The sequence below is a fragment of the Sus scrofa genome, unplaced genomic scaffold (assembly GCF_000003025.6).
Source record: "Sus scrofa isolate TJ Tabasco breed Duroc unplaced genomic scaffold, Sscrofa11.1 Contig1914, whole genome shotgun sequence".
Classification (NCBI taxonomy): Eukaryota; Metazoa; Chordata; class Mammalia; order Artiodactyla; family Suidae; genus Sus; species Sus scrofa.
The window spans coordinates 3,763,207-3,786,026 of NW_018084979.1; the positions used below are offsets into that span (position 1 = coordinate 3,763,207).

General features: G+C 58.5%; 1 protein-coding gene and 1 gene segment (V, D, J or C); both read right to left on the minus strand.

Annotated features, from left to right (window-relative positions):
• The window catches only part of LOC102165485, a 194,344-nt gene extending 183,100 nt beyond the window's left edge, over positions 1-11,244 (minus strand). The window contains exon 1 of the C gene segment in view: positions 9,714-11,244.
• The window catches only part of LOC396781 (IgG heavy chain), a 165,144-nt gene that overhangs the window by 87,059 nt on the left and 55,265 nt on the right, over positions 1-22,820 (minus strand). The window contains 2 exon segments of the mRNA NM_213828.1: positions 11,321-11,372; positions 22,719-22,724. Coding sequence (NP_998993.1) covers positions 11,321-11,372; positions 22,719-22,724 — 58 coding nt within the window.

The following is a 22,820-nucleotide window of genomic DNA, read 5'->3' on the forward strand; positions in this document are numbered from 1 at the left end:
CAGCCCCCTGGCCTGCCGAGAGCCCCCCACCTGCTGGAGCTGCCTTGCCCTTTGTGGTGCCCTTCGGAAATTTCCCCCCCCGCCTGCCAGTTTGGGCCTCAAAGGGCTCTGCTTACCCAGAATCAAGCCAGAGCCTGGAAAGACCCCCTGGGTGCCCACTGCTGGGGGATGGATTTCTCCTGGGACGCACGTCCACTTACAGTTCTGTCTTAGTCACCTCTTCAGGGCCAGCCGGGGCTCGGGCCCCTGACACCCTCAGAAGAGTCGGTCCTGGGAGCTCCCTCCCACTCACCAGCACCCTGAAATCTCCTCCGGGGGACCGGGCTCACAGGACCACCCTCACCGGGTCACCTCCTCTGGTCCCCGCGGTCTGCCAGGCCTCTGCCTTCTCCTCCCTGACCCTTGCTGCCACCGCTGGCCCGGACCTCTCCGTGCAGAGCGAGCCCTGCCGCGCCCACGGCACCTCGCACGGCTCCGGCTCCGGTCTGCCAGGGCTAATCCCCGGCTGCGGCCCCCCCGCCTCCCGCCAGCCGCCCGCGGCTTTCTTCCGTGCTCTTGCCCTCTCGTCCGGCACGCTCCTCACTGTCTCACTGGAGACCCCCGGGCCTGCCTCGGCGCTCCAGGCACCCCCCGCACGCCTGCAGGGCGCGCCGTGGCTGCAGACCTGCCCAGCGCTCCTCCCAGCCCAGCTGCACATGCCACGGAGGCTCCCAAGTCAGACAAGGCCTCCTGGTGGCTGGGCTTGCTGGGACGGCGACAGAGAGGGACAAGGCGTCGCGCGGCGCCCGGGGCAGGGCCTGTGCTGACGACACACAGGGGAGCCCGCTCTGGTCGCGCTGGGGGAGCCAGGCCTGGGCTGCCTCCGGCTCGGCCGTCTGCCTTCCTCTGGACCAGCCCCGAGCCCGGGCCGCACATCCCCACAGGCCGGGGAGGCGGTGCAAGTACCCCTTCCCTGAGCCCGTGGGAGCTGGGGTCCATTCTCAGGGCCTGCCCCCCCCACCCCGCCCCGGGGTGAGACTCGGGGAGAAAAGAACCTTCACGAGGAAGCAGTTGCACGAGATAAAACATACGCGTTTATTTCAAGGCCACAAGCGCCACATTACAAAGCAGGGCCAGGCAGGGCTGGGCAGGGCCCACGGCTGTGGGCGCCGTGCTCGGCCGCAGCATTCGGCCGCGTGGAGAGAAGCCAGTTTCTAGGGCTGGAAGCTGGCGAGGGACACGGGGAAGATTTCAGTACAAGGGGACGGGCCATGTGGCCAGGGACCCCGGACCCCCAGGGGGCACCCCTCCTGTTCCGTCTCTGGTCCCCCACATGCTTGGCTGGCATCACTTCACCTGCAGGGGCAGAGGCGGCGTAAGTGGGTGTGAGGGCTAGGGGCTCACGTGGTGCCGGGCCGCCCCCGCCTACCTTGAACAGCGTGACGGTGGTGCTGTAGAAGAGGCTCAGGAGGAAGAGCACGATGAAGGTGGAGGCCATGGTGTTGAGGTTCTCGAAGCCTTCCTCCTCAGCGCTCACCTCCCCCTCTGCGGGAGACACGCACGGGCTCAGCAAAGCCGCCCGCCGCCCCCGGCATGCCGCCCCCCGGGAGGCCGGGCGCGCGGGCAGAAGCAAGCGAGCGGGGCGCGGGAGGGGGATGCACGCGGCCTCCCCCTTGGGGCTGGGGGCTCCTGGGCTGGTCAGGAAAGGTCTTGGGGAGGCATGGAGACCCCTCACCCGCTGACTGGGGGCGGCTGGGGGGCGCAGAGCCGAGCCTGGGGGAAGCTGAGTGGGGCGGCGACCCCGAGCGCCAGGTCCTTGGAGACCGGGAGTGGCAGAGGGCAAGCCGGAGCAGCGCAGGTAGGCACGGGTGTGGCCTGCACTGGGGCCAGAGGGGGGCCCCGGCAGAGTGGCCCCTGGTGCCCCAGCCTCCCCACTTGTGACTGAGAGGCAGGGAGTGGGGTCTCCTGTCCGCTGAGGCTTGGGGCCAGCCCCTGGGCCAGTGAGGACCAGCTCGGAGGGGCAGGTTGTGGGGGGGGTCTGTGCTGGGGGCCCCTCCTCGCTTCCTCGGAGGCACCGCCCCCTCATGGGGCCAAGGCACTCATGGGAGGCTGCGTGGGTCCTGGCTGCTTCGTCTGCCTCCCCAGCACTCAGGGCTGGGGGGCCAAGGGACAGGCATTTGAAGCCCTGGGACAGGGACGTGGGACGAGCTGACTGAGGACCTTCAGTGGGCTCACAGCGCCCCCCCCCCGGCTGATGGACACGGGGCTGTCTGGAGCCCAGGAGCGTCGGGGTGTCTAGGAGGCAGCCCGAAGCAGGGGTGCCAGGGTCAGCAGAGACTGTCGCCCCCCCCCCCCCGCCCACCTGGCTGGGTGCCCCTCACTCCCTGCTCCAGCGGGCCTTGGTGCCCGCCTTCTCTAGGGCCGGGTGTTTGCTGGGCAGACCCCGCTCAGATGGGGCTCCCTGCAGCTTCCTGCTTCGAGGAGGTGCCTCCCGGGACAGCCTCGCCCCTGGGCTGTGTGAGCACAGCTGGCTTGGACCCTGTCCGCAGGAGAGGGCCCGCCTGAGCCCCTTGGCAGGGAAGGCGGGTCAGTGTGCTGCCACCTTCAAAGAGCCTGGACTGGAGAGGCACCTCTCCTGGACATGGGCCAGGGCTTTCCTGGGGCCCAGCTGGCCAGACCCAGGCTGACCCTCTGGGCGCCTTGCTCTGGGGCTGGGACTGGTGGCCATGGCAGGAGTCCAGGCTGGGCCGGCCCCTGGACACACCTCCAAGCTGAGACAGAGGGACAAGCAGAGCTTGGGCACGACGCCAGGCAGCCAGCATGGTGCAGGGGGCCCTGCCAGGGAGGGCGAGGCATCGGCCGAGGGGCACCGAGTGACGGAGAGCGCGTGTGTGCACCAACATGCGTCCGTCCGTGTGTGTGTCAGCGTGTGCCTGCGTGCCCATGTTCTGTCCACGTGCGTGTGTTTGTACCTGTGTGCCTGCGCTTGCGTGTGTGTCTGTGTCCCACGCTCACCACACGTGCGTCTCTGTGTCACGTGCACGCACGCCCCTGCCCATGCGCATGCGTGTCTGTGTCCGTGCCTGCACGTGTGCATGTGCCCGTGGGTGTCCCTGTGCACGTGTGCATGTGCCCGTGTGTGTGCATGCCTCCATGTGTTGCACACCCGCGTGCCCTGCGTGCGGCCGTGGAAGCAGCTAGAGGAGCAGTGAGCACGGGCTTGGTCTGCTGTGAGCGTTCGGCGAGGGGCGCAGGGGCTTCCCGGCGTGGGCGGGAGGCACGTGGGAGAGGCGGGGGGCGGGGGGGTGGTCTGCAGGGTGGGAGCAGCACAGCCATGGCCCCAGCAGGGAGAGCATCGCTCATCATGACCAGCATCTTTTGAGTGGATCTTTTTATTTCTAATTTTCAGAAATGCGACCGCTCACCCCGACAGGGTCGGGTTGCACACAGGCCCACACAGAGCGATGGTCGCCCGGGGGCTCTGGCCCCGGCCGCGGCGGGCAGCCAGGGGGTCAGTAGCAGGTGCTGGCCGTGTCGGACAGGACCAGGGAGACGTTGTACAGGGTGGGTTTACCGGTGGACTTGTCCACGGTCCTCTCGGTCACCGTGTGGGGCAGGGCCTCGTGGCCCACGACGCAGGTGTAGGTCTCCCCGTCGCTCCAGTCCTTGGCGCTCACCGTCAGGACGCTCTGCACGAAGTAGGAGGCGGGGGCCTTGGGCTCGGGCTCGGGCACCGGCGCGCTGGTCACGTACTTGTCGGCGGACACGGGCTCCCCCTTCTGCAGCCACTGCACGAACACGTCCGCCGGGGAGAAGCCCTTCACCAGGCAGGTGACCGAGGCCCACTCCTGCAGGCTCAGCTCCTCCGGGGCCGGCGGCAGCACGTACACGGACGGCATGTGCCTGGCGATCCCTGGGGAGGAGAGCAGGAGGGGTGTGGGTCGGGACCGTGGGGGGCCGAGGGACGCTCCTCGGCCAGGCTCGGCTCCCGCCCCGGCGGCCAAGGGACAGGCCGGGCGGAGGCAGGGGCAGGGCAGGGCAGGGCCTACCTCTGGGCTTGGAGACGCTCTGCTTCAGCGGCGAGGGCAGGTCCGTGTGGGTCACCGTGCACGTGAACCTGTCGCCCGACTCCCAGTCCTCCACGCAGACGGAGGCTTCGCCCCTGGCGCCGAAGGTGCCGTTGGCGTAGATCTCAGAGAAGACGATACTGGTCTTCAGAACCTCGCCGTCCTGGCGGGTCCAGGAGATGTTGAGGCTCTCCCTGGTGACGAGGCCCGTGACCAGGCAGGAAAGCTTGGCCGACTTGGTGAGGAAGATGCCAGCGAAGGAGGGGGCGATGGCGAAGACGGTGATGGGAGAGTTGGGATCTAGGCGGGGTGGGTGGGGGGAGCGTCAGCGCCCTGAAGGGGCCAAGGAGGGCTTCCCCCAAGAGCAGGGCCTGCGACTGCGGGGCCCCTCGGAGCCCGGGCCCTGCCGGGGTGAGGGGGTGCTGGGCCCCAGCTGACAGTGCCCTCCAGCTGCCCTGCACAGCCCCTCCCCGCCCTTGGCCACTCCCGGAAGCCAAGGCTCAGGGAGCAGCTGGTGTGTGTGTGGCTCCCGCCGCCCCGCCGCCCGGCCCGAGGGGCTGCACTCACTGGAGGTGCACAGAGAGGACGCGTTCTTCTCGTAGTTCAGCCCTTTGTGCTCCACCTGGCAGGTGAAGACGCTCTGGCTGAGCCACTCGGACTCCGTGACGGTCAGCATGCTGTGGAGCCTGTAGGTCACCGGACTGGACTGTAGGGTCTCCACGGGGCCTGTGCTGACGCCAGACACCACCCGTTTCCCATCACGGAACCAGGCCATGGAGATCTGCTTGGGGCTGAAGTCTGAGGCCTGGCAGATGAGCTTGGACGTGCGCTGGGGAGTACTGGAGAAGGACTCCCGGGTGGGGACGAAGATGTTCAAGACGGGGGGCTGCTCCTCTACGACTGCAGGCAGGAACGGGGCGTCAGCTGTGCCGGCGGCACCCGGCCCCGCCCCCGCCACAGCCACAGGGGGAGCCCAGCTCACCTGGCCCAGAGATGGACACGGACTTGGTGCCACTGGGGTGCTGGACCTCGCACACCAGGAAGGCCTCTGGGTCCTGGGGGATGCTCACAGAGGGTAGGAGCACCCGGGAGGAGGCCAAGTACTTGCCGCCTCTCAGGACGGACGGGAAGTCCTGGATGTTCTGGCTGCTGACCTTGCTGCTGTTCTTGTAGTTCCAGGAGAAGGTGACGGAGCTGGGCAGGAAGTCCCGGGCCAGGCAGCCCAGGGCCACCAGGCTCTCATCGGACGGGGGGCTGACGCAGGAGACGAGGGGGAAGAGATTCGGGGCAGACTGGCTCTCTGAGGACCCGAGAGGGGACAGAAGAGAAAGGGGAGTGAGAGGCGTCTTTCCAGGTCCTGCCGGTCGGGGTCCGGGCGGCTCCACGTGCACCTGCCTTCCGGGACAGTCCTGCCAGCCCAGCCTTCACCGCCCCTGGCTTGGCCAGCCGGGGCCCAGGCCTTGGGTCTGGCGAGTCTGATGCAGCCTCGGCTTGGCCCGGACTCAGGACAACCTGGTCACCGAGGTCACCCAGGGTCACCAGCTCAGCCCAGCTGGAGCCACCTGGCTCAGCTGAGGTGAACCATCCCAAGGCAGCTCATCGAATGTGTCCAGGTCAAGCCAGCCTGGCCAGCGCATGTCTGCTGGACCCGACTCAGCCTGACCGGGTTAATCGAGCTCCGCCCAGCTCAGCCCAGTGTGGCCCAGGGTAACCCAGTCCGACCTGGCTCAACCCAGCTCAGCCCAGCTCAGCCCATCTCAGCCCAGCTTAACCCAATTCAACTCAGCTCAGCCTAGCTCAGCTCAGCCCAGTCCAGCCTGGCCCAGCTTACCCCCGTTCAATCCAGCTAGGCCAGCTCAGCCCAGCTCAGCCCAGTTCAGGAAAGATCAACACAGCCCAGCTCAGCCCAGCTCAACCCAGCTCAAACTGGCTCAGCTCAGCTCAGCCCAGCACAGCCCAGTTCAGCCTACCTCAGCCCAGCTGAGGCCAGATCAGCTCAGCTCAGCCCAGCTCAATCCAGCCTAGCTCCACCCAACCTAGCTCAGACCAGCTGAGGCAAGCTCACCCAAGCTCAACCTAGCCCAGCTCAGCCCGGCTCAGCCCGGCTCAGCCCAGCTCAATTCAGATCAACCCAGTTCCGCTCAGCCCAGCTCAGCCCAGTTCAGCCCAGCTCCGCTCAACCCAGCCCAGCTCAGCCCAACTCAACCCAGCTCAACCCAGCCTAGCTCAGCCCAGCTGAACCCAGCTCAGCTCAACCCAACTCTGCTCAGCCCAGCTCAGCCCAGCTCAACCCAGCTCAGCACAACCCAGCTCTGCTCAGCCCAGCTCTGCTCAGCCCAGCTCAGCCCAGCTCAGCCCAGTTCAGCCCAGCTCAGCCCAGTTCAGCCCAGCTCAGCTCAACCCAGCCTAGCTGAGCCCAGCCTAGCTCAGCCCAGCTCAACCCAGCTCAGCTCAACCCAGCTCTGCTGAGCCCAGCTCAACCCAGCTCAGCTCAACCCAGCTCTGCTCAGCCCAGCTCACCCCAGCTCAACCCAGCTCAGCTCAACCCAGCTCTGCTGAGCCCAGCTCAGCCCAGCTCAGCTCAACCCAGCCCAGCTCAACCCAGGCCAGCTCAGCCCAGCTCAGCCAGCTCAGCCAGCTCAGCCAGCTCAATCCAGCCCAGCCAGCTCAATGCAGCCTAGCTCAGCTCAGCCCAGCCCAGCTCAACCCAGCCTAGCTCAGCTCAGCCCAGCCCAGCTCAACCCAGGCCAGCTCGGCCCAGCTTGACCCAGCGCAAACCAGCCCAGCCAGCTCAACCCAGCCTAGCTCAGCTCAGCTCAGCCCAGCTCACCCCAGGCCAGCTCAGCCCAGCTCAGCTCGATCCAGCTCAGCCAGCTTAGCCCAGTTCAGCCCAGCTCAGCTCCACCCAGCCCAGCTCACCCCAGGCCAGCTCAGCCCAGCTCAGCTCGATCCAGCTCAGCCAGCTTAGCCCAGTTCAGCCCAGCTCAGCTCCACCCAGCCCAGCTCACCCCAGGCCAGCTCAGCCCAGCTCAGCCTGCTCAATGCAGCCTAGCTCAGCTCAGCTCAGCCCAAACCAGCCCAGCTCATCCCAGGCCAGCTCGGCCCAGCTTGACCCAGCGCAAACCAGCCCAGCCAGCTCAACCCAGCCTAGCTCAGCTCAGCTCAGCCCAGCTCAGCTCGATCCAGCTCAGCCAGCTTAGCCCAGTTCAGCCCAGCTCAGCTTAGCTCAGCCCAGCTCACCCCAGGCCAGCTCAGCCCAGCTCAGCCTGCTCAATGCAGCCTAGCTCAGCTCAGCTCAGCTCAGCCCAAACCAGCCCAGCTCATCCCAGGCCAGCTCGGCCCAGCTTGACCCAGCGCAAACCAGCCCTGCCAGATCAACCCAGCCTAGCTGAGCCCAGCCTAACTCAGCCCAGCTCACCCCTGGTCAGCTCAGCCCAGCTCAGCAGGACCCAGCTCAGCCAGCTCAGCCCAAACCAGCCCAGCTCAGCTTAGCTCAGCCCAGCTCACCCCAGGCCAGCTCAGCCCAGCTCAGCCTGCTCAATGCAGCCTAGCTCAGCTCAGCTCAGCCCAAACCGGCCCAGCTCATCCCAGGCCAGCTCGGCCCAGCTTGACCCAGCGCAAACCAGCCCAGCCAGCTCAACCCAGCCTAGCTCAGCGCAGCTCAGCCCAGCTCACCCCAGGCCAGCTCAGCCCAGCTCAGCCTGCTCAATGCAGCCTAGCTCAGCTCAGCTCAGCCCAAATCAGCCCAGCTCATCCCAGCCTAGGTCGGCTCAGCTCAGCCCAGCTCAACCGAGCCCAGCTCAACCCAGGCCAGCTCGGCCCAGCTTGACCCAGCGCAAACCAGCCCAGCCAGCTCAACCCAGCCTAGCTCAGCTCAGCTCAGCCTACCTCAACCCAGGCCAGCTCAGCCCAACTCAGCTCGACCCAGCTCAGCTCCACCTAGCCCAGCTCACCCCAGGCCAGCTCAGCCCAGCTCAGCCTGCTCAATGCAGCCTAGCTCAGCTCAGCTCAGCCCAAACCAGCCCAGCTCAGCCCAACCTAGCTAGGCCTAGTTCAGCCCAGCTCACCCCAGCCTAGCTCAGCCCAGCTCAACCCAGCTCAGCTCAACCCAGCCCAGCTCAACCCAGGCCAGCTCAGCCCAGATCGACCCAGCTCAAACCAGTCCAGCTCAGCTCGACCCAGGCCAGCTCAGACCAGCTCAGCCCAGCTCAGCTCAACCCAGCTCAGCCAGATCAATCCAGCCTAGCTCAGCTCAGCTCAGCCCAAACCAGCCCAGCCTAGCTCGGATCAGCTCAGCCCAGCTCACCCCAGCCTAGCTCAGCCCAGCTCAGTCAGCACAGCCCAGCCCAGCTCAGCTCAACCCAGCTCAATCCAGCTCAGCCCAGCTCAACCCAGCCCAGCTCAACACAGGCCAGCTCAGCCCAGCTCAGCTCAGCCCAGCTCAACCCAGGCCAGCTCAGCCCAGCTCAGCTCAACCCAGCTCAGCCCAACCCAGCTCTGCTGAGCCCAGCTCAACCCAGCTCAGCTCAACCCAGCCCAGCTCAACCCAGGACAGCTCAACCCAGATCGACCCAGCTCAAACCAGTCCAGCTCAGCTCAACCCAGGCCAGCTCAGCCCAGCTCAGCCAGCTCAGCCAGCTCAATCCAGCCCAGCCAGCTCAACGCAGCCTAGCTCAGCTCAGCTCAGCCCAAATCAGCCCAGCCTAGCTCAGCTCAGCCCAGCCCAGCTCAACCTAGCCTAGCTCAGCCTAGCTCAGCCAGCACAGCCCAGCTCAGCTCAGCTCAACCCAACTCAAACCAGCTCAGCCCAGCTCACCCCAGCCTAGCTCAGCTCAGCCCAGCTCAGCTCAGATCAACCCAGCTCAACCCAGCTCAACCCAGCTCAGCTCAACCCAGCCCAGCTCAACCCAGGCCAGCTCAGCTCAGCTCAACCCAGCTCAGCTCAGCCAGTCCAGCCCAGCCCAGCTCAGCTCAGCCCAGGTCAGCCCAGCTCAACCCAGCTCAGGCCAGTTGAGCCTGGTTCAGCCCCACTTGGCCTCGCTAAACCTGGCTCAGCTCAGCCCTGAAAGCCCTGTTCTGTCTGGTGAAGTCCAGGTCAGCCCAGGCCTGCCACGGGCAGCCCAGCGTCGCCCCGGACAGTCCCGAGAGCCCCGTGGCGCTGGCCAGAAAGGGTGGTTCCGCCGGACCCACTCGCCTCGGCTGAGGGCCCTCGCCCGGGAATCCCGCCAAGCCGGGCTCGGCCCAGGGTCGGTTCCCTCCCGCAGCCACCATCGCCCTCCTCCACGGAGTCCCCCTCGGTCCGGCCCCAGGCCCGGCCAAGAGGCATCGGTCAGTCTCACCCCTCAGGCCTCTGGGTGAGCGGCTTCGGGGCGACTCCCCCCCACCACCCCGCAAGAGCCGAGGCGCCTTTGCCGTCATCAGAGGGAAAGGCCCTGTCTGTCTGCGGCAGTGGCGTCGCCTCTGTGGGGACAGGAGAGCCCTGGGCTTCTCCCCGCGGCGCCTTCGGCTCCTGGGCACATGCCCTCCGCCCGCATCCCTCTTCCCGAGTCGAAAACGGTCCCGACTAGACTAAATGCCCTCCAGGAAAAGTCCTCATTAAAGGAAACGGGCGAGCCTTTTACCGAACCCTCCCAGCTGCTCTGGCCACGACGGCGGCCTCCCTCTTACCAGCCTGGTGCCCGGTCACTGGCGACTCCCATCACTGGAAGAATTCCTCCAAATCCCGCAGAAACAGCCAACACCGCGCCGAGAGCCCAACCTGCACCGCACGGCCCCAGCTCCGGAGGGGCCCCAGGCACCCTCACACTCTCCACCAGAGTCCTGCCTCTAGGACGCTGGGCCCGTGATGCAGGGCACGGGCCGTCCTGCCCAGGGCCTCGGGCCCCGGGCCCCTTCTGACTCGACACCCGACTGGGTCTCCTCTCAACGCACCGACTATCACGTTCAACTGGAGTCACGCTCTTCCCCTGAGCTCCGTCCCGAGACGGACGCCTGCAGATACTGAGCCAAGACGGCTGGGCCAGAGTGCCCGCGTCTGTCCTAATCACGAGGGGAAGCGGGCCAACTGAAAATCGTGCGCGCCGTCACGGTGACGGTGACAGCAATGCCTGCAGGCAGCGGAGGTGCTGGCGGTGAATGAGCCTCCAGGAATAACGCCTTAGAAGAGGATAGGAATGCCTCGGCTCTTAAACGTTTACTTTGAAAATGAATCTAAGTGAGCAGTTGATAAGCTAAGACCGAAAACTCAATTCGAGTAGTTAAAACAGGAACTTTCCAGTTTCCGTCAGCCTCTGTTTCTTCTTTTAGAAAAATGCAAATTAAGCAGGTGTTGTTTTTTCTCAGTGGGCACTTTCGGTTCTGTGGCGCTGCGCAAAGCCATGCCCAACCACCTCCTGGAAACCAGAAGCTATAAATTCATCGACCGTGTTTTCTGGCTTCCTAAAATAGCCTCTTGGCCGACCTGCTTCCTGCCACCTGCTGCAGGTGGCCAGGGCTGCCCGCGGCCTCCTCCACCAGCTCAGCACCACCAATGCTTTTAGAAAACAGGCCGACTTTATTCTGCAAAACTAAGCCCTGAATTAGAGGACGGCACGGCCCTTGTACTGCCTCTCGGCCACCCTGGCACCCCATTCACTCCCCGCACGCTTGCTAACTGCAGTCACAAAGGTTTAAAACACTTTGACCTTTAAAACCTTAACACACTTGAGGACTCTGCTCACTTTACAGTCTCCCTTTTCTTAAACATCAGGAGCCGCTTCCAACATACCCCGTCTTCTAAGGTTTCGCAAGTGCACCTGTCACGAGGACCACACGTCCTCCCTTGGACCTGGCCTCACAGAGCCCAGGCCGATCGCCCCGCTCTCCCCCGGGGCTGCCCGCTCTCGGCCAGGTCGGGACAGGCCTGTCCCTTCTCTCTCCGACATGGCTCTTTCAGACCCACAAGGGCTTGAAAGACGGTGAGGGCAGAAGACGCCTCCCGTCTGAAGACCGCATTGCAGCAAGCCCTTCCCGGCGGGCGTTCGTGGTTCCGCAGACACCCTCCTCAAGGCGCACTCTCACGGGTCTCCTGCCGCCCAGCGGCCTGGGGCTCGCCCCCCGGTGGGGCCCTTCCCGCCTGCAGCCCCCGTCAGAACTTCCCACAGGCTCCTGGTCCCTGACCCCTCCTGGCAAGCCGGCCTCATCCCCGGGGGGGACACGGACGCCTCCCGAGGATCAGAGTCAGAAAAGCCCACAGACGAGAGCAGAAATTAAAGGCCCTGGAGGGCCGTTCTTACCTGAGGACACGACGACTTCAACGCCTGGGCCCCAGAGATCCATAGCATAGTAATCACAGTGGTGCAATCTCCAGGCTCGCCCCACAAAAACCTGGGGGGTGTGGCCTGGCCCTGCGACGGCCAATGCCCTGCCCGTCTCCAGGTCCCTCGGCCGCAGGGCTGGGAACCCTCTGCTGGCCAGGCTCCCTCCTGACTTCCCGAGACCTCGCATTCCAACCAGGCCCCCAGGGGCCAAACAACGGCCCGCCTGGGCTGTCTGTTCATGAAGGCCGAACCCCGAACCCCGAACCCAGACTCAGAATTCCAACCCGCCTCGACTGACCGCCTGCCCCGGGAAGCCCCCCCTGACGCCCAAGTGAAGCGGCCAGGCCAGGCCAAGAAGCCCTTGTCCCCGCGCAGGGCGTCCTTGGAGGGCGGCCCATCTCTGGACCCCGCTGACAGAGCCCTCTCCCCAGCTCCCGTTCCTGACCTCCAAAGTGTCCCCAACACCTGACTCCCCAGGTCTCGCCGAGTGCCGTGAAAGTGGGGAGGGGTGCGGGACACCCACCCGAGGCGTCGTAGACTAGGGTCCCCTGGCCCCAGCTTTCGAGCCCGTTGTCACATTGCGACAACTAAGCCCGGATCCCAGTTAAGAAAGGGTGGCCGACCAAGAGCCCGGGCCCACCGCGCACGGTGCCTGGTGAGGCAGCCGGGGCCGGGGACCTCGGGAGCCAAGAGGCCTGGTGGTGCTGAGACCCCCCCGGCCAAAGGCCTGACTGCAGCCGCCAGGAGGCGAGATGTCTGGAAGCTCTGCTCCTGGCCGAGCCGAGCCTGGCCCCTCGGCCCCTTCCTGGGCCCCGGCGCTGGCCCTAGACCTTTAGACCTGAGACCCAGGCATCCTCTTTCCCCCACAAAATGCAGCAAAACCCCCCAGAGAGTGAGAGAGGGCTGACGAGGACTCACCTGAGGAGACGGTGACCTCGACTCCTCGGCCCCAGCTGTGAAGATGGTCACAGTGCTGTGGCCCCCATTAGGGGGTGTCCAAAAACCCGAGCCCCCTGCCAGTCGCCGGGCCACACAGAGCCCTGAGCCCGGGCCTCTGTGGCCCTAGACTCGAGCTGTGTGCCCAGCCCGTGCTCCACAGGCCGAGGCCCCATCTGGGCAGGAGGGGAGCCACCCCCGGGGGCCCCAGAGGGCCCCACACAGACCAAGGAATCTTGGAAAATTCCTTTTCCAGCCCGCGAGAGAGGGGCACAGGGCCGTCTTACCTGAGGAGACGGTGACCAGGACGCCCCTGCCCCAGTGGTCAAGTTTCCAGGGGCACAGTCTGCACCCTGTTGCCCCTCCTTGACAAATACACATCCCAGCCCCTGCCCTAGCCTGAGACAGGCCCACCCGCGGCCCACCAGCGCCTAGCTGGACATCAGACACCAGGCTCACCTGAGGAGACGGTGACCAGGATGCCCTGGCCCCACGAATCTAAGTAGCCATGGCCACACCAATGTGCCCACCCAGGCCCTGGCACACAGAACCTTGGGCCTGGCCCCTGGCGGGCTCTGCCCCCAACTTCTCCTTTCCGGCCGGCCCCTGTCTGTCTGACCCGCTCTCAGCTCGCTCACCCGCCAGGGGTTCTGCCATTTCCGAGGGCCAGATGCTGGAGAGCCAGAGCCCTGCCCGTCCTCCGGGCTGCAGCCTGGTCCAGGCCCCTGGTCCCCAGGCCCTGGTGGAGCTGCCATAGTCCCACCCAGCGTAGCCTCAGGGGACTCTCCCCTGAGGAGACGACGACCCTGACGCCCCGGCCCCAGACATCAAGGTAAGCATAGGCCCAGCGAGCTGGCCCTGTGCTGCGGGACACGGAAACAAGAGCCAGCGTCCCCCAGGAGCCCCCGGAGCCAGGCAGGCCCCCGCCCCGCTGCAAGCCCCTCCTGCCTCAGCCTCCTGGTCTGGGATGTGCGGCTGCTGCCTGAAGCCTGACTTGCCTCGCTCCCACGAGGTCAGGTCCTCCCTGCTCAGCCCCCCGCCCCGCTCCCCGTTCCCTGGCCAGGCTAACCCCCAAGCCAGTACCCCTTCCCCAGGCCTTGGGGACCCAGTCCCTTGCCTGGAGTGCGTCCCACCTCCTGTCCACCTGGAAGGTCCCTTCGCCTTCCCAAATGGCCCGGGCGACACGTCTCTTCCACACTCGCCCCCTTGTGCATCTGATGGTGAGTCCTCAGGGCGAGAGCCCGGCTGGCCTGGGGCTGCTCTGGCCGGGAGTTTGGTCAGTCACTGTGGTCCCGGTGAGCACTGTGGTTCCTGGCTCGGCCCAAGCCCCTCGGGCTGGCAGCGGGCAGGTGGAGCCAGGGCCTGTTGGCCGCAGAGCCCACGAGAGACCCTTCCGCCCTTCTCCACGGTCATTCTAATCGGCCACTGCCGACGAATAGTTGGCCGCTGCTACAATCCTTGAAATGCTGAGGGCTGCCTGCACGGTTTCCTTTTTCTGCTTGAAATGGGAGCAGATCCGAGGCTGTGTGCACAGGCTGTCTTGAGTCTCCCTGCACTGGACGTGAGTTCTCAGCTGGCGCAAGGCCAGCCGTGGTGGCCGGCGGGGCCCTGGCCATTGCTCACCCACGAGGGAGCTGGTTCCGGCTGGCGTGGCCCCTGTGGGGTCCGTCAGGGTTTCTCTCTGTGGCAGCTGTGGACCTACCTCCCACCTCCTCTTTGGGAGCCAGCTGCTGAGGGCTGGCCTCCGTGTGCCCGTTGGCTGAGTCCCTGGGCAAAGGTCTCGCTGCCTCCGCCTGGAGGGTGGGTATGAGGGGAGGGGCATGAAGGTGTAAGGGACAGGAGCCCCCAGATCTGCACACACCCTGGGGCTCCTGGGGGAGGGGAAGGGACCTCTGCACTCACTACCGCCGGACGCGCACTGCCGTGCTGCCCATGGACCACGCTGGGGAGGGGTGAGCGGACAGCACGTTAGGAAGTGTGTGTGTGCGCGTGGGTGCAAGTCGAGCCAAGGCCAAGATCCAGGGGCTGGGCCCTGTGCCCAGAGGAGAATGGCAGGTGGAGTGTAGCTGGATTGAAAGGTGGCCTGAAGGGTGGGGCATCCTGTTTGGAGGCTCACTCTCAGCCCCAGGGTCTCTGGTTCCTGCCGGGGTGGGGGGCGCAAGGTGCCTACCACACCCTGCTAGCCCCTCGTCCAGTCCCGGGCCTGCCTCTTCACCACGGAAGAGGATAAGCCAGGCTGCAGGCTTCATGTGCGCCGTGGAGAACCCAGTTCGGCCCTTGGAGGCTGGCATGGCCTATTGGTGCCCACGTGTGATGGGATCTGGCTTTGACAGAGCTCTTTGAGCTGTTCCGAGGAAGTCTGGCCTCTCTCCAGCGTCTTCTAGACAGAGGGGTGCAGGGCCAGTGGGCCCGCAGCCTGCACACGTATGGCTGAGTGTGCTCACGCCCGGGCTGGGCTCCATCTACAGCATCTCACGGTCCAGTTCTGGAACGCTGCTCCTGCCCCCACCTACCACAAGCATGTGCCAGGGAAAACACGAGTGTTCCAGGCCTGTGCCCCAGTGAGTGACAGGCGTGGTGTCTGATCTGCGTAACGGAGTGGCCAGAACTGGGATCCCTGGCCTTGCTGAGTCCGTCTCTCAGCTGCTCCCCACAGCCGCGGTCTCGCGGGGTCGGCCCCATCCCAGAGCAGGCGCCTGGGAAGGTGTGTCCCCACTGGGCTTCCCCCAGGACTTGAGGGCCGGTGGAGAGGGCTCCCCGCCATCCAGTTGCATGTTGGCATCACAGGATACTCGCACCCCTGCCTCTGAAAATAGCCAGGAAGCTGGGAGTGGCTTCCTGGCTTTGGTGTCCCAGCTAGAGGGACAAGCCATCGGGCGAAGTGTGACGGGACCAGCACCCACTCTGCTTGAACGTCTGGATCATGGCGTCCAGCAGACACAGGCTTCAGAGGGACCTCTGCTTGAGTGATCAGAGGCCTTGCTGGAGGCCAGGGCCGTGGGTGGGCCGAGGGGTCTCCAGCCTTGGTAGCCCATCCTGACTCGGGGGCCTTTCCTCCTAGGGCTGGCACTGTGGTAGACCCGGTGGCCAGAACACAGGCCTGCCTCACGTTCGTGGGGGGAGGGGTCGGAGTCTGAGACGGCCTTCTGACCGCTCCGCCCACCAGGAAGGTCCTCATGGGCAGAAACACCGGGGAAAAAGCCCCAGCGCTTCATTTCTCAGGTCGGAAGCTGTACGAGGGCATGTGGCTGCTGTAGTCAAGAAATCAACAGTGGCAATGATTTAGCAAAAGAAGAAGAAACAGGAGATCCCTCCTTTAATGCTCAAGGACATGAGCAAAAGAGGGTAAGAGCTAGAATTGCTAATGGAATTTTATTGTTTTAGGTTTTTATTTTTTCCATATTAGTTGATTTACATTGTTCTGTCAATTTCTGCTGTACAGCAAAGCGACCCAGTCACACACACACGCGCGCACGTATGTACACATTCCTTTTCTCACATTATCCTCCATCGGGTTCCATCACAAGTGACTAGACGTAGTTCCCTGCGCTGCAGATCTCATTGCCTCTCCACTCCTAATGCAATAGTTTGCATCTACTCACCCCGAACTCCCCATCCATCCCACACCTTCCCCTCCCTCTAGGCAACCACAAGTCTCTTCTCCACGTCCAGGAGTTTGTTTCTTTTCTGTAAAAATGTTCATCTGTGCTTTGTATTAGATTCCCAATATAAGCGGTATCATACGGCATTGGTCTTTCTCTTTCCGACTTCCCACACTCAGTACGAGAGTCTATGGTTCATTCCATGTTGCTGCAAATGGCAATATTACGTTCGTTTTTATGGCTGAGGAGTATTCCATTGTGTATACGGACCACATCTTCTTAATCCATTCATCTGTCGATGGACATTTAGGTTGTTTCCAAGTCTGGGCTGTTGTGAATAGTGCTGCAGTGAACATACACGGGTGCATGTGTCTTTTTCAAGGAAAGTTTTGTCTGGATATATACCCGGAGTGGGATTGCTGGGTCCCTGGTAGTTCTATATTTAGGTTTCTGAGGTACCCCCATATTGTTTTCCATAGTGGTTGTACCAGCTTACATTCCCACCACCAGTGCAGGAGGGGTCCCTTTTCTCCACACCTTTTCCAGCATTTGTTGTTTGTGGGCTTATTAATGATGGCCATTCTGACTGGTGAGAGGTGGTACCTCACTGAAGTTTTGATTTGCATTTCTCCAATAATTAGTGATGTTGAAACTTTTTTTTTTTTCATGTGCCCATTGGCCATCTGTACGTCCTCTTTGGAGAAATGACTATTCAGGTCTTCTGCCCATTTTTGATTGGGTTGTTGCTTTTTTGCTGTTGAGCTGTATAAATTGTTTGTATGTTTTGGGGATTAAGCCCTTGTTCGTTGCATCATTTGAAACTATGTTCTGTAGGTTGTCTCTTTTCTTTATGGTTTCCTTTGCTGGGCAAAACTTGTCAGTTGGATTAGTTCTCATTGGTTTATTTGTGTTTTTATTTCTGTTGTCTTGGGAGACTGACCTGAGAAAATATTAGTAAGGTTGACGGCAGAGAATCTTTTGTCTGCGTTCTCTTCCAGGAGTTTGATGGTGTCTTGTCTTACGTTTACGTCTGTCAGCCATATGGAGTTTATTTTCATGCCTGGTGGGGGGTGAGATCTAGTCTCACTGATTTGCAGGTGGGCTTCCATTTCTCCCAGCACCGCTTGCTGAAGAGACTTCTCCATTTTCTGTTCTTGCCTCCTTTGTCCAAGATTAATTGACCACAGGTGTCTGGGTTTCTTTCTGGGTTCTCTATTCTGTTCCACTGACCTGTCTGCCTGTTTTTGTACCAGCACCACACTGTTTTGATGACTGTGGCTTTGTAGTAGTGCCCGAGGGAGAGTTATTCCCCCTGCTTGGTTTTTCCCCCCTCAGGATTGCTTCGGCAATTCTGGGTTTTTATGTTCCATGTAAGTGTTGGGGTTGTTTGTTCTAGTTCTGTGAAAAATTGTCATGGATGATTTGGTAGGGATTGCAATGAATCTGTAGGTGCCTTTGGGGAGTATGGCCATTTTAACAATATACATTCTTCCAGTCCAGGAGCATGGACTATCTTTCCATTTCTTTGAATCCTCTTTAATTTCCTGGATCAATGTTTTATAATTCTCAGCATAGAAGTCTTTCACCTTCCGAGCCAGGTTTACTCCTTAGTATTTACACTTTTGGGGTGTGATTTTAAAAGGTATTTATTTTTGTATTCCTTTTCTAATATTTCGTTGTCAGTATACAGAAGTACAATCACTTTCTGAATGCTAATCTTGTATCCTGCTACTTTTCTGAATCGATGGATTGATTCTAGTAGTTTTTGTGGGGAGTCCCCAGGGTTTTCTATATATAGTATCATGTGATCTGCATTCAGTGACAATTTTACCTCTTCTCTTCCAATCTGGATACCTTTTATTTCCTTCCTTTGTCCGAATGCTGTGCCTGGGAATTCCAATACTGTGAAAGTGGTGAATGAAAGTGGTGAACATGGGCATCCTTGTTTTGTTCCAGATGTTAGCAGGAAGGTTTTCTGCCTTTCTCCACTGGGTATTATACTGGCTGTGGGTTTGTCATAAATGGCCTTGATTATGTTAAGGTGTGTTCCCTCTATACCCACTCTGGTGAGAGTTTTTATCATAATTGGATGTTGGACTTTGTCAAATGCTTTTTCTGCAACTATTGAGAGGATCACGTGGTTTTGGACTTTTCTTTTGTTCATGTGGTGGATGACGTTGATTGATTTGCATGTGTTGAACCATCCTTGTGAACCTGGGATGAATCCCACTTGGTCATGGTGCATGATCTCTTTTTTGCGTTGTTGGATTTGGTTGGCTAATTTTCCTTTTTTTGAGAATTTTTGCATCTATATTCATCAGGGATAGAGGCCTATAATTTTCATTTTTGGTAGCATATTTGTCTGGTTTTGGTATAAGGGTTATGATGACCTCATAGAACGTTTTTAGGTGTGTTCCTTCTTCTTCAAACTTTCAGAAACATTTAAAGATGGGTATAATTTCCTCTTTGTATGTTTGGTAGCATTAACCTGTGAAGCTACCTGGTCTTGGACTTTTGCTTGTAGGGTGTGTTTTCATTGTGTATTCCATTTCATTTCTTGTGATCAGCCTGTTCACTTGATCTATTTCTTCTTGGTTCAGTTTTAGGGGGCTTTAAGTCTCTAGAAAGTTGTCCATTTCTTCTAGGTTATCAGATTTGTTGGCGTATGATTGTTCATCGTATCCTCTTATGGTTTTCTGTATTTCTGTGGTACCCACTGAGGTTTTTCCCTTTCATTTCTTATTTTGTTTCTTTGAGTTCTTTGTGTCCTCTTCTAGGTGAGTCTGGCCAGAGGTTTGTCAAAGAATCAGCTCTTTGTTTTATTGATTTTTTTCTATTGTTTTTGAATCTCTGTTTTATTGATTTCCTCACTGATCTTTATGATTTCCTTCCTTGGCTGACTTTCGGTTTTATTTGTTCTTCGTTGTCTAATTCTTTTAGTGGTTTGTGAAATTGTCAATAAGAGATTTTTCTTCTTTTTGGAGCAAGGCCTGTGTTGCTATGAATTTCCCTCTGAGCACTGCTTTTGCAGCATCCCATGGATTTTGAGAGGTTATGTCTGCATTATCATTTGTCTCAAGGTATTTTATTTTATTTTTTTGTCTTTTGTTGTTGTTGTTGTTGTTGCTATTTCTTGGGCCGCTCCCGCGGCATATGGAGGTTCCCGGGCTAGGGGTTGAATCGGAGCTGTAGCCACCGGCCTACGCCAGAGCCACAGCAACGCTGGATCCGAGCCGCGTCTGCAGCCTACACCACAGCTCACGGCAATGCCGGATCGTTAACCCACTGTGCAAGGGCAGGGACCGAACCCGCAACCTCATGGTTCCTAGTCGGATTCGTTAACCACTGCACCACGACAGGAACTCCTCAAGGTATTTTTTAATTCCCATTTTGATTTCCTTGTTGACCCATTGGTATTTTAGTTGTTTAGTCTCCATGTATTCAGTTTTTTCACATTTCTTTTCCTGTGGTTGATTTCTAGTTTCATGCTACTGTGGTCAGAGAAGATACTTGAAATAATTTCTATACTCTTCAATTTGTTCAGGTCAGCTTTGTGCCCCAACATGTGGTCAATCCTTGAGAATGTTCCGTGTGCTCTTGAAAAGAATGTATATTCTGATTTTTTTTGGGGGGGGGTGTAATGTACTGAAAATGTCAGTTGAGTCTAACTGTTCTATTGTGTCACTTAGGATCTCTGTTGCCGTGGTGATTTTCTGTTTAGAGGATCTGTCCATTGATGTGAGAGGGCTGTTAAAGTCTCCTGCTATGATTGCATTCCCATGTTTCTCCTGTTACCTGTTGGTATTTGTTATATGTATGTGGGTGCTCCTATATTAGGGGAACACTTCATGAAAATTGTAATATCCTCTCCTTGGAAGGATCCCTTAATCATTAAATAGTGTCCTTCTTTGTCTTTCTTTATGGCCTTCATTTTAAGTCTATTTTGTCTGTTACGAGTATTGCAACTTCTGCTTTCCTGTCTTGTCCTTTGGCTTGAAATAGCTTTTCCCATCCCCTCCCGTTCAATCTATATGTGTCCTTTGCCTTAAGGTGAGTCTCTTATAGGCAGCATATTTTAGGTTCTTGCTTTTTTATCCAATCTACCACTCTATGTCTTTTTGATTGGAACATCCAGTCCATTGAAATGTAAGGTAAGTATTGATAAATATGTATTTATTGCCATTGTAAACCTTGTTTTCCAGTTGATTCTGTGTATCTCCTTTGTTCCTTTCTCTCTTTCTTTTGGTTGGATGATTTCCTTTTGTTTTATGCTTGTGTCCTCTTCTTTTCTGTTTTTTCTTTTTTTTTTTAAAGGTCATGTTCGGTTTTGATTTGTGGTTGCCCTGTTTTTCAAGTATGTTAACCCCTTCCTATTTCTGCTTGCTTTTGTGTGATAGTCATATAGGCTCAAACACATTCTAAAAGAGTGTCTAAGATTTTCTCAGTTTCACTCCCCACTACATGTTATGATATGAAGTCCTTTTTCAACATCTTCATGTTTGTCCTACTACTTTTACAATAGTCCCCCCCCCTTTTGATCTGTATACTGGCTTATTTAAGTAATTCCTTTTCCACTGTGATTTCCTCCATTCTTTTTCTTCTTACTTCTTTTTCATGTAGACGAGGTCTTTCAGCACTTCTTTTAGAATGAGTTTAGTATTTCTGTACTCATTTAGTTTTTATTTGTTGGAGAAAATCTTTATTTCTCCTCTTTGAAATGATATTCTTGCTGGGTAGTATATTCTAGGCTGCAAATGTTTCTCTTTTAGAACTTTGAATATATCTTGCCACTCTCTTCTTGCCTGTATTGTTTCTGTAGAGAAAATAGCCTATTGCCTTATGAGGGTTCCCTTGTAATTTGTTTTTCTCTTGCTGCCTTTAGAACCCTCTCTTTAACTTTTGCCACTTTTCTTAGCATACGTCTTGGTGTGGACCTGTTTGGGTTCAACATGTTTGGGGCCCTCTGTGCCTCCTGTATCTTGATATCTGTTTCCTTTAGAGTTGGAACGTTTTCAGCCATAGCTTCTTTAACTATATGGTCAATCCCCTTTCCTTTTTCTTCTCCTTCTGAAATCCCTATTATGCATAGATCGGTCTGCTTTATATTATCCCACAGCTCTCTTATACTGGTTTCATGTTTTTTTCATTTGGTTTTCTGTCTGCTGTGATTGGGTGATTTCCACTCTTCTATCTTCCAAGTCACTAATGCGTTCCTCCGCCTTATTCATTCTGCTCGTGCAGGGCCTTTAACTCAGCTTGCATCTCTGCAAATGAATGTTCTGATTTTTCTTGGCTCCTCCTTATATTTTCTAGTTCCTTTCTGAAGTGATCTGCTTTACTGTTCGTATCCCGTTTTAATTCCTTCATATTCACCCTTAATTCCTTCGGTATTTTCACTACCTCCTTTTTGAACTCAGTGTCTATTAGACTGCAGAGGTCTGTTTCATTGTTTGCTCCTTCATGTGAATCTCCTGTTCTTTTAACGGGGCATGGTTCCCAAGCTTCTTCATTTTGCTCATATTTTTCTTATCCTGTGAGTGGAGGGAAAACAACTACCACAGCCGTGGAGGGCTATGTATCTGCATGAGTGCACCTGAGTATTTTGTGAGGCTTACTATTTACTCTTAGGGTGCTGCATGTGCTTCCAGGGAGATGGAGGCCATGGGCAGGGCTAGTAGCCAGGGCCTGGTTGCTGGACCCTTGGCAGTGGCAAGGACCCGTGGGAAGGTGGTGCCGGCTGCTCCAAGTTGCAGGGTCCTAGGAAGTGACAGTGATCAGGCACACGTAGGCAGCACCCAGAGCATTTGGCAGTGGCAGCAGCAGGGCAGGTGTGTTCTCAGGGGAGTGAGAGCACAGTGAGTGGTACTTGGTTGGCGTGTCCTCCTTGCCAACTCTGAGGTGACTGGGGCCACAGGTTGCGCCTGTTCGCAACCCCTGGTGGTGGTGGGCCACACCCCACTCTGGCGTCTGAGACGACTGCTGTAGTTTGTCCCTATCACTGGTAGCCCATGCAAGTGGTGCCTCACCACCCTTGGCCTGTGACAGAGGCGCCTGCCATCTGAGAGTCCATGCGTGCATGGGGAAATTCCTATGGAGGTCTGCCCTCCCCTCTCGCTCTTCCAGCAACGGCACCTTGCTTCTCCTCCAGGCCCGGCCCTCTTCCCGGGTTCCCTTGGCTGTGGCGTTCTGTTCGCCAGCCCATGGCACACTACTCCCTAGACCCTCAGGCCTTCTCCACACAGCCAACCCTAGTCCTCTCCCTGGAACTGGCCTCTGGAGCCTGATTCTCCACGCCCAGCCCCTGCCTGAGCATCTCAAGCTGTGGTGTCCAGGGCGGTGGTGCAGATGACCTGTGTGGTTCTCTCTCTGCTTTGCCATCCTCAGTCCAGCTGCTGTGCTCTTCTCCATGACTTTGAGGTCCCTCCATCTTGGCTGATCTCCCCGTTGGTTCGGTAGCTTCCCAGGGTGTGAGTTCCTTTTCTCTTTAGCAGCTCCCTCTCAGCAGCACTATTCCCATCCTGATTCCTTTCTCTCTCTCTCTCCTTTTCCCTTTTGTTCTACCCAGCCATGTGGAGGGTTTCTTGCCCTTTTTGGAGGTTTAAGGTCTTCTGCCAGCTTTCGGTAGTTGTTCTGCGCAAATTGTTCTGCGTGTATGTATTTTTTTGTTTTGTATGTGTGTTTTTGGGAGAGTGACATCTTACTCCTCCACCGTCTCGATCCTTCCCGTTCTAATGAAATTTTAAAAGGGGACAGGGCACCGACTCATGCAATAAATTTCACCTTCAAAGGCCAAAAAAAGAACAAAAGATTCCAGTGCCTGCTGGCCTGTTCCGCCCTCCATCCTAAAGACCCAGAGGAGGCAGCAGGAGGTAAGTTTCTGGGAAATCTCCTGAGTCCCCCACATCCCTGGGAGGACACTGGTCCGGAGGGCCACCAGA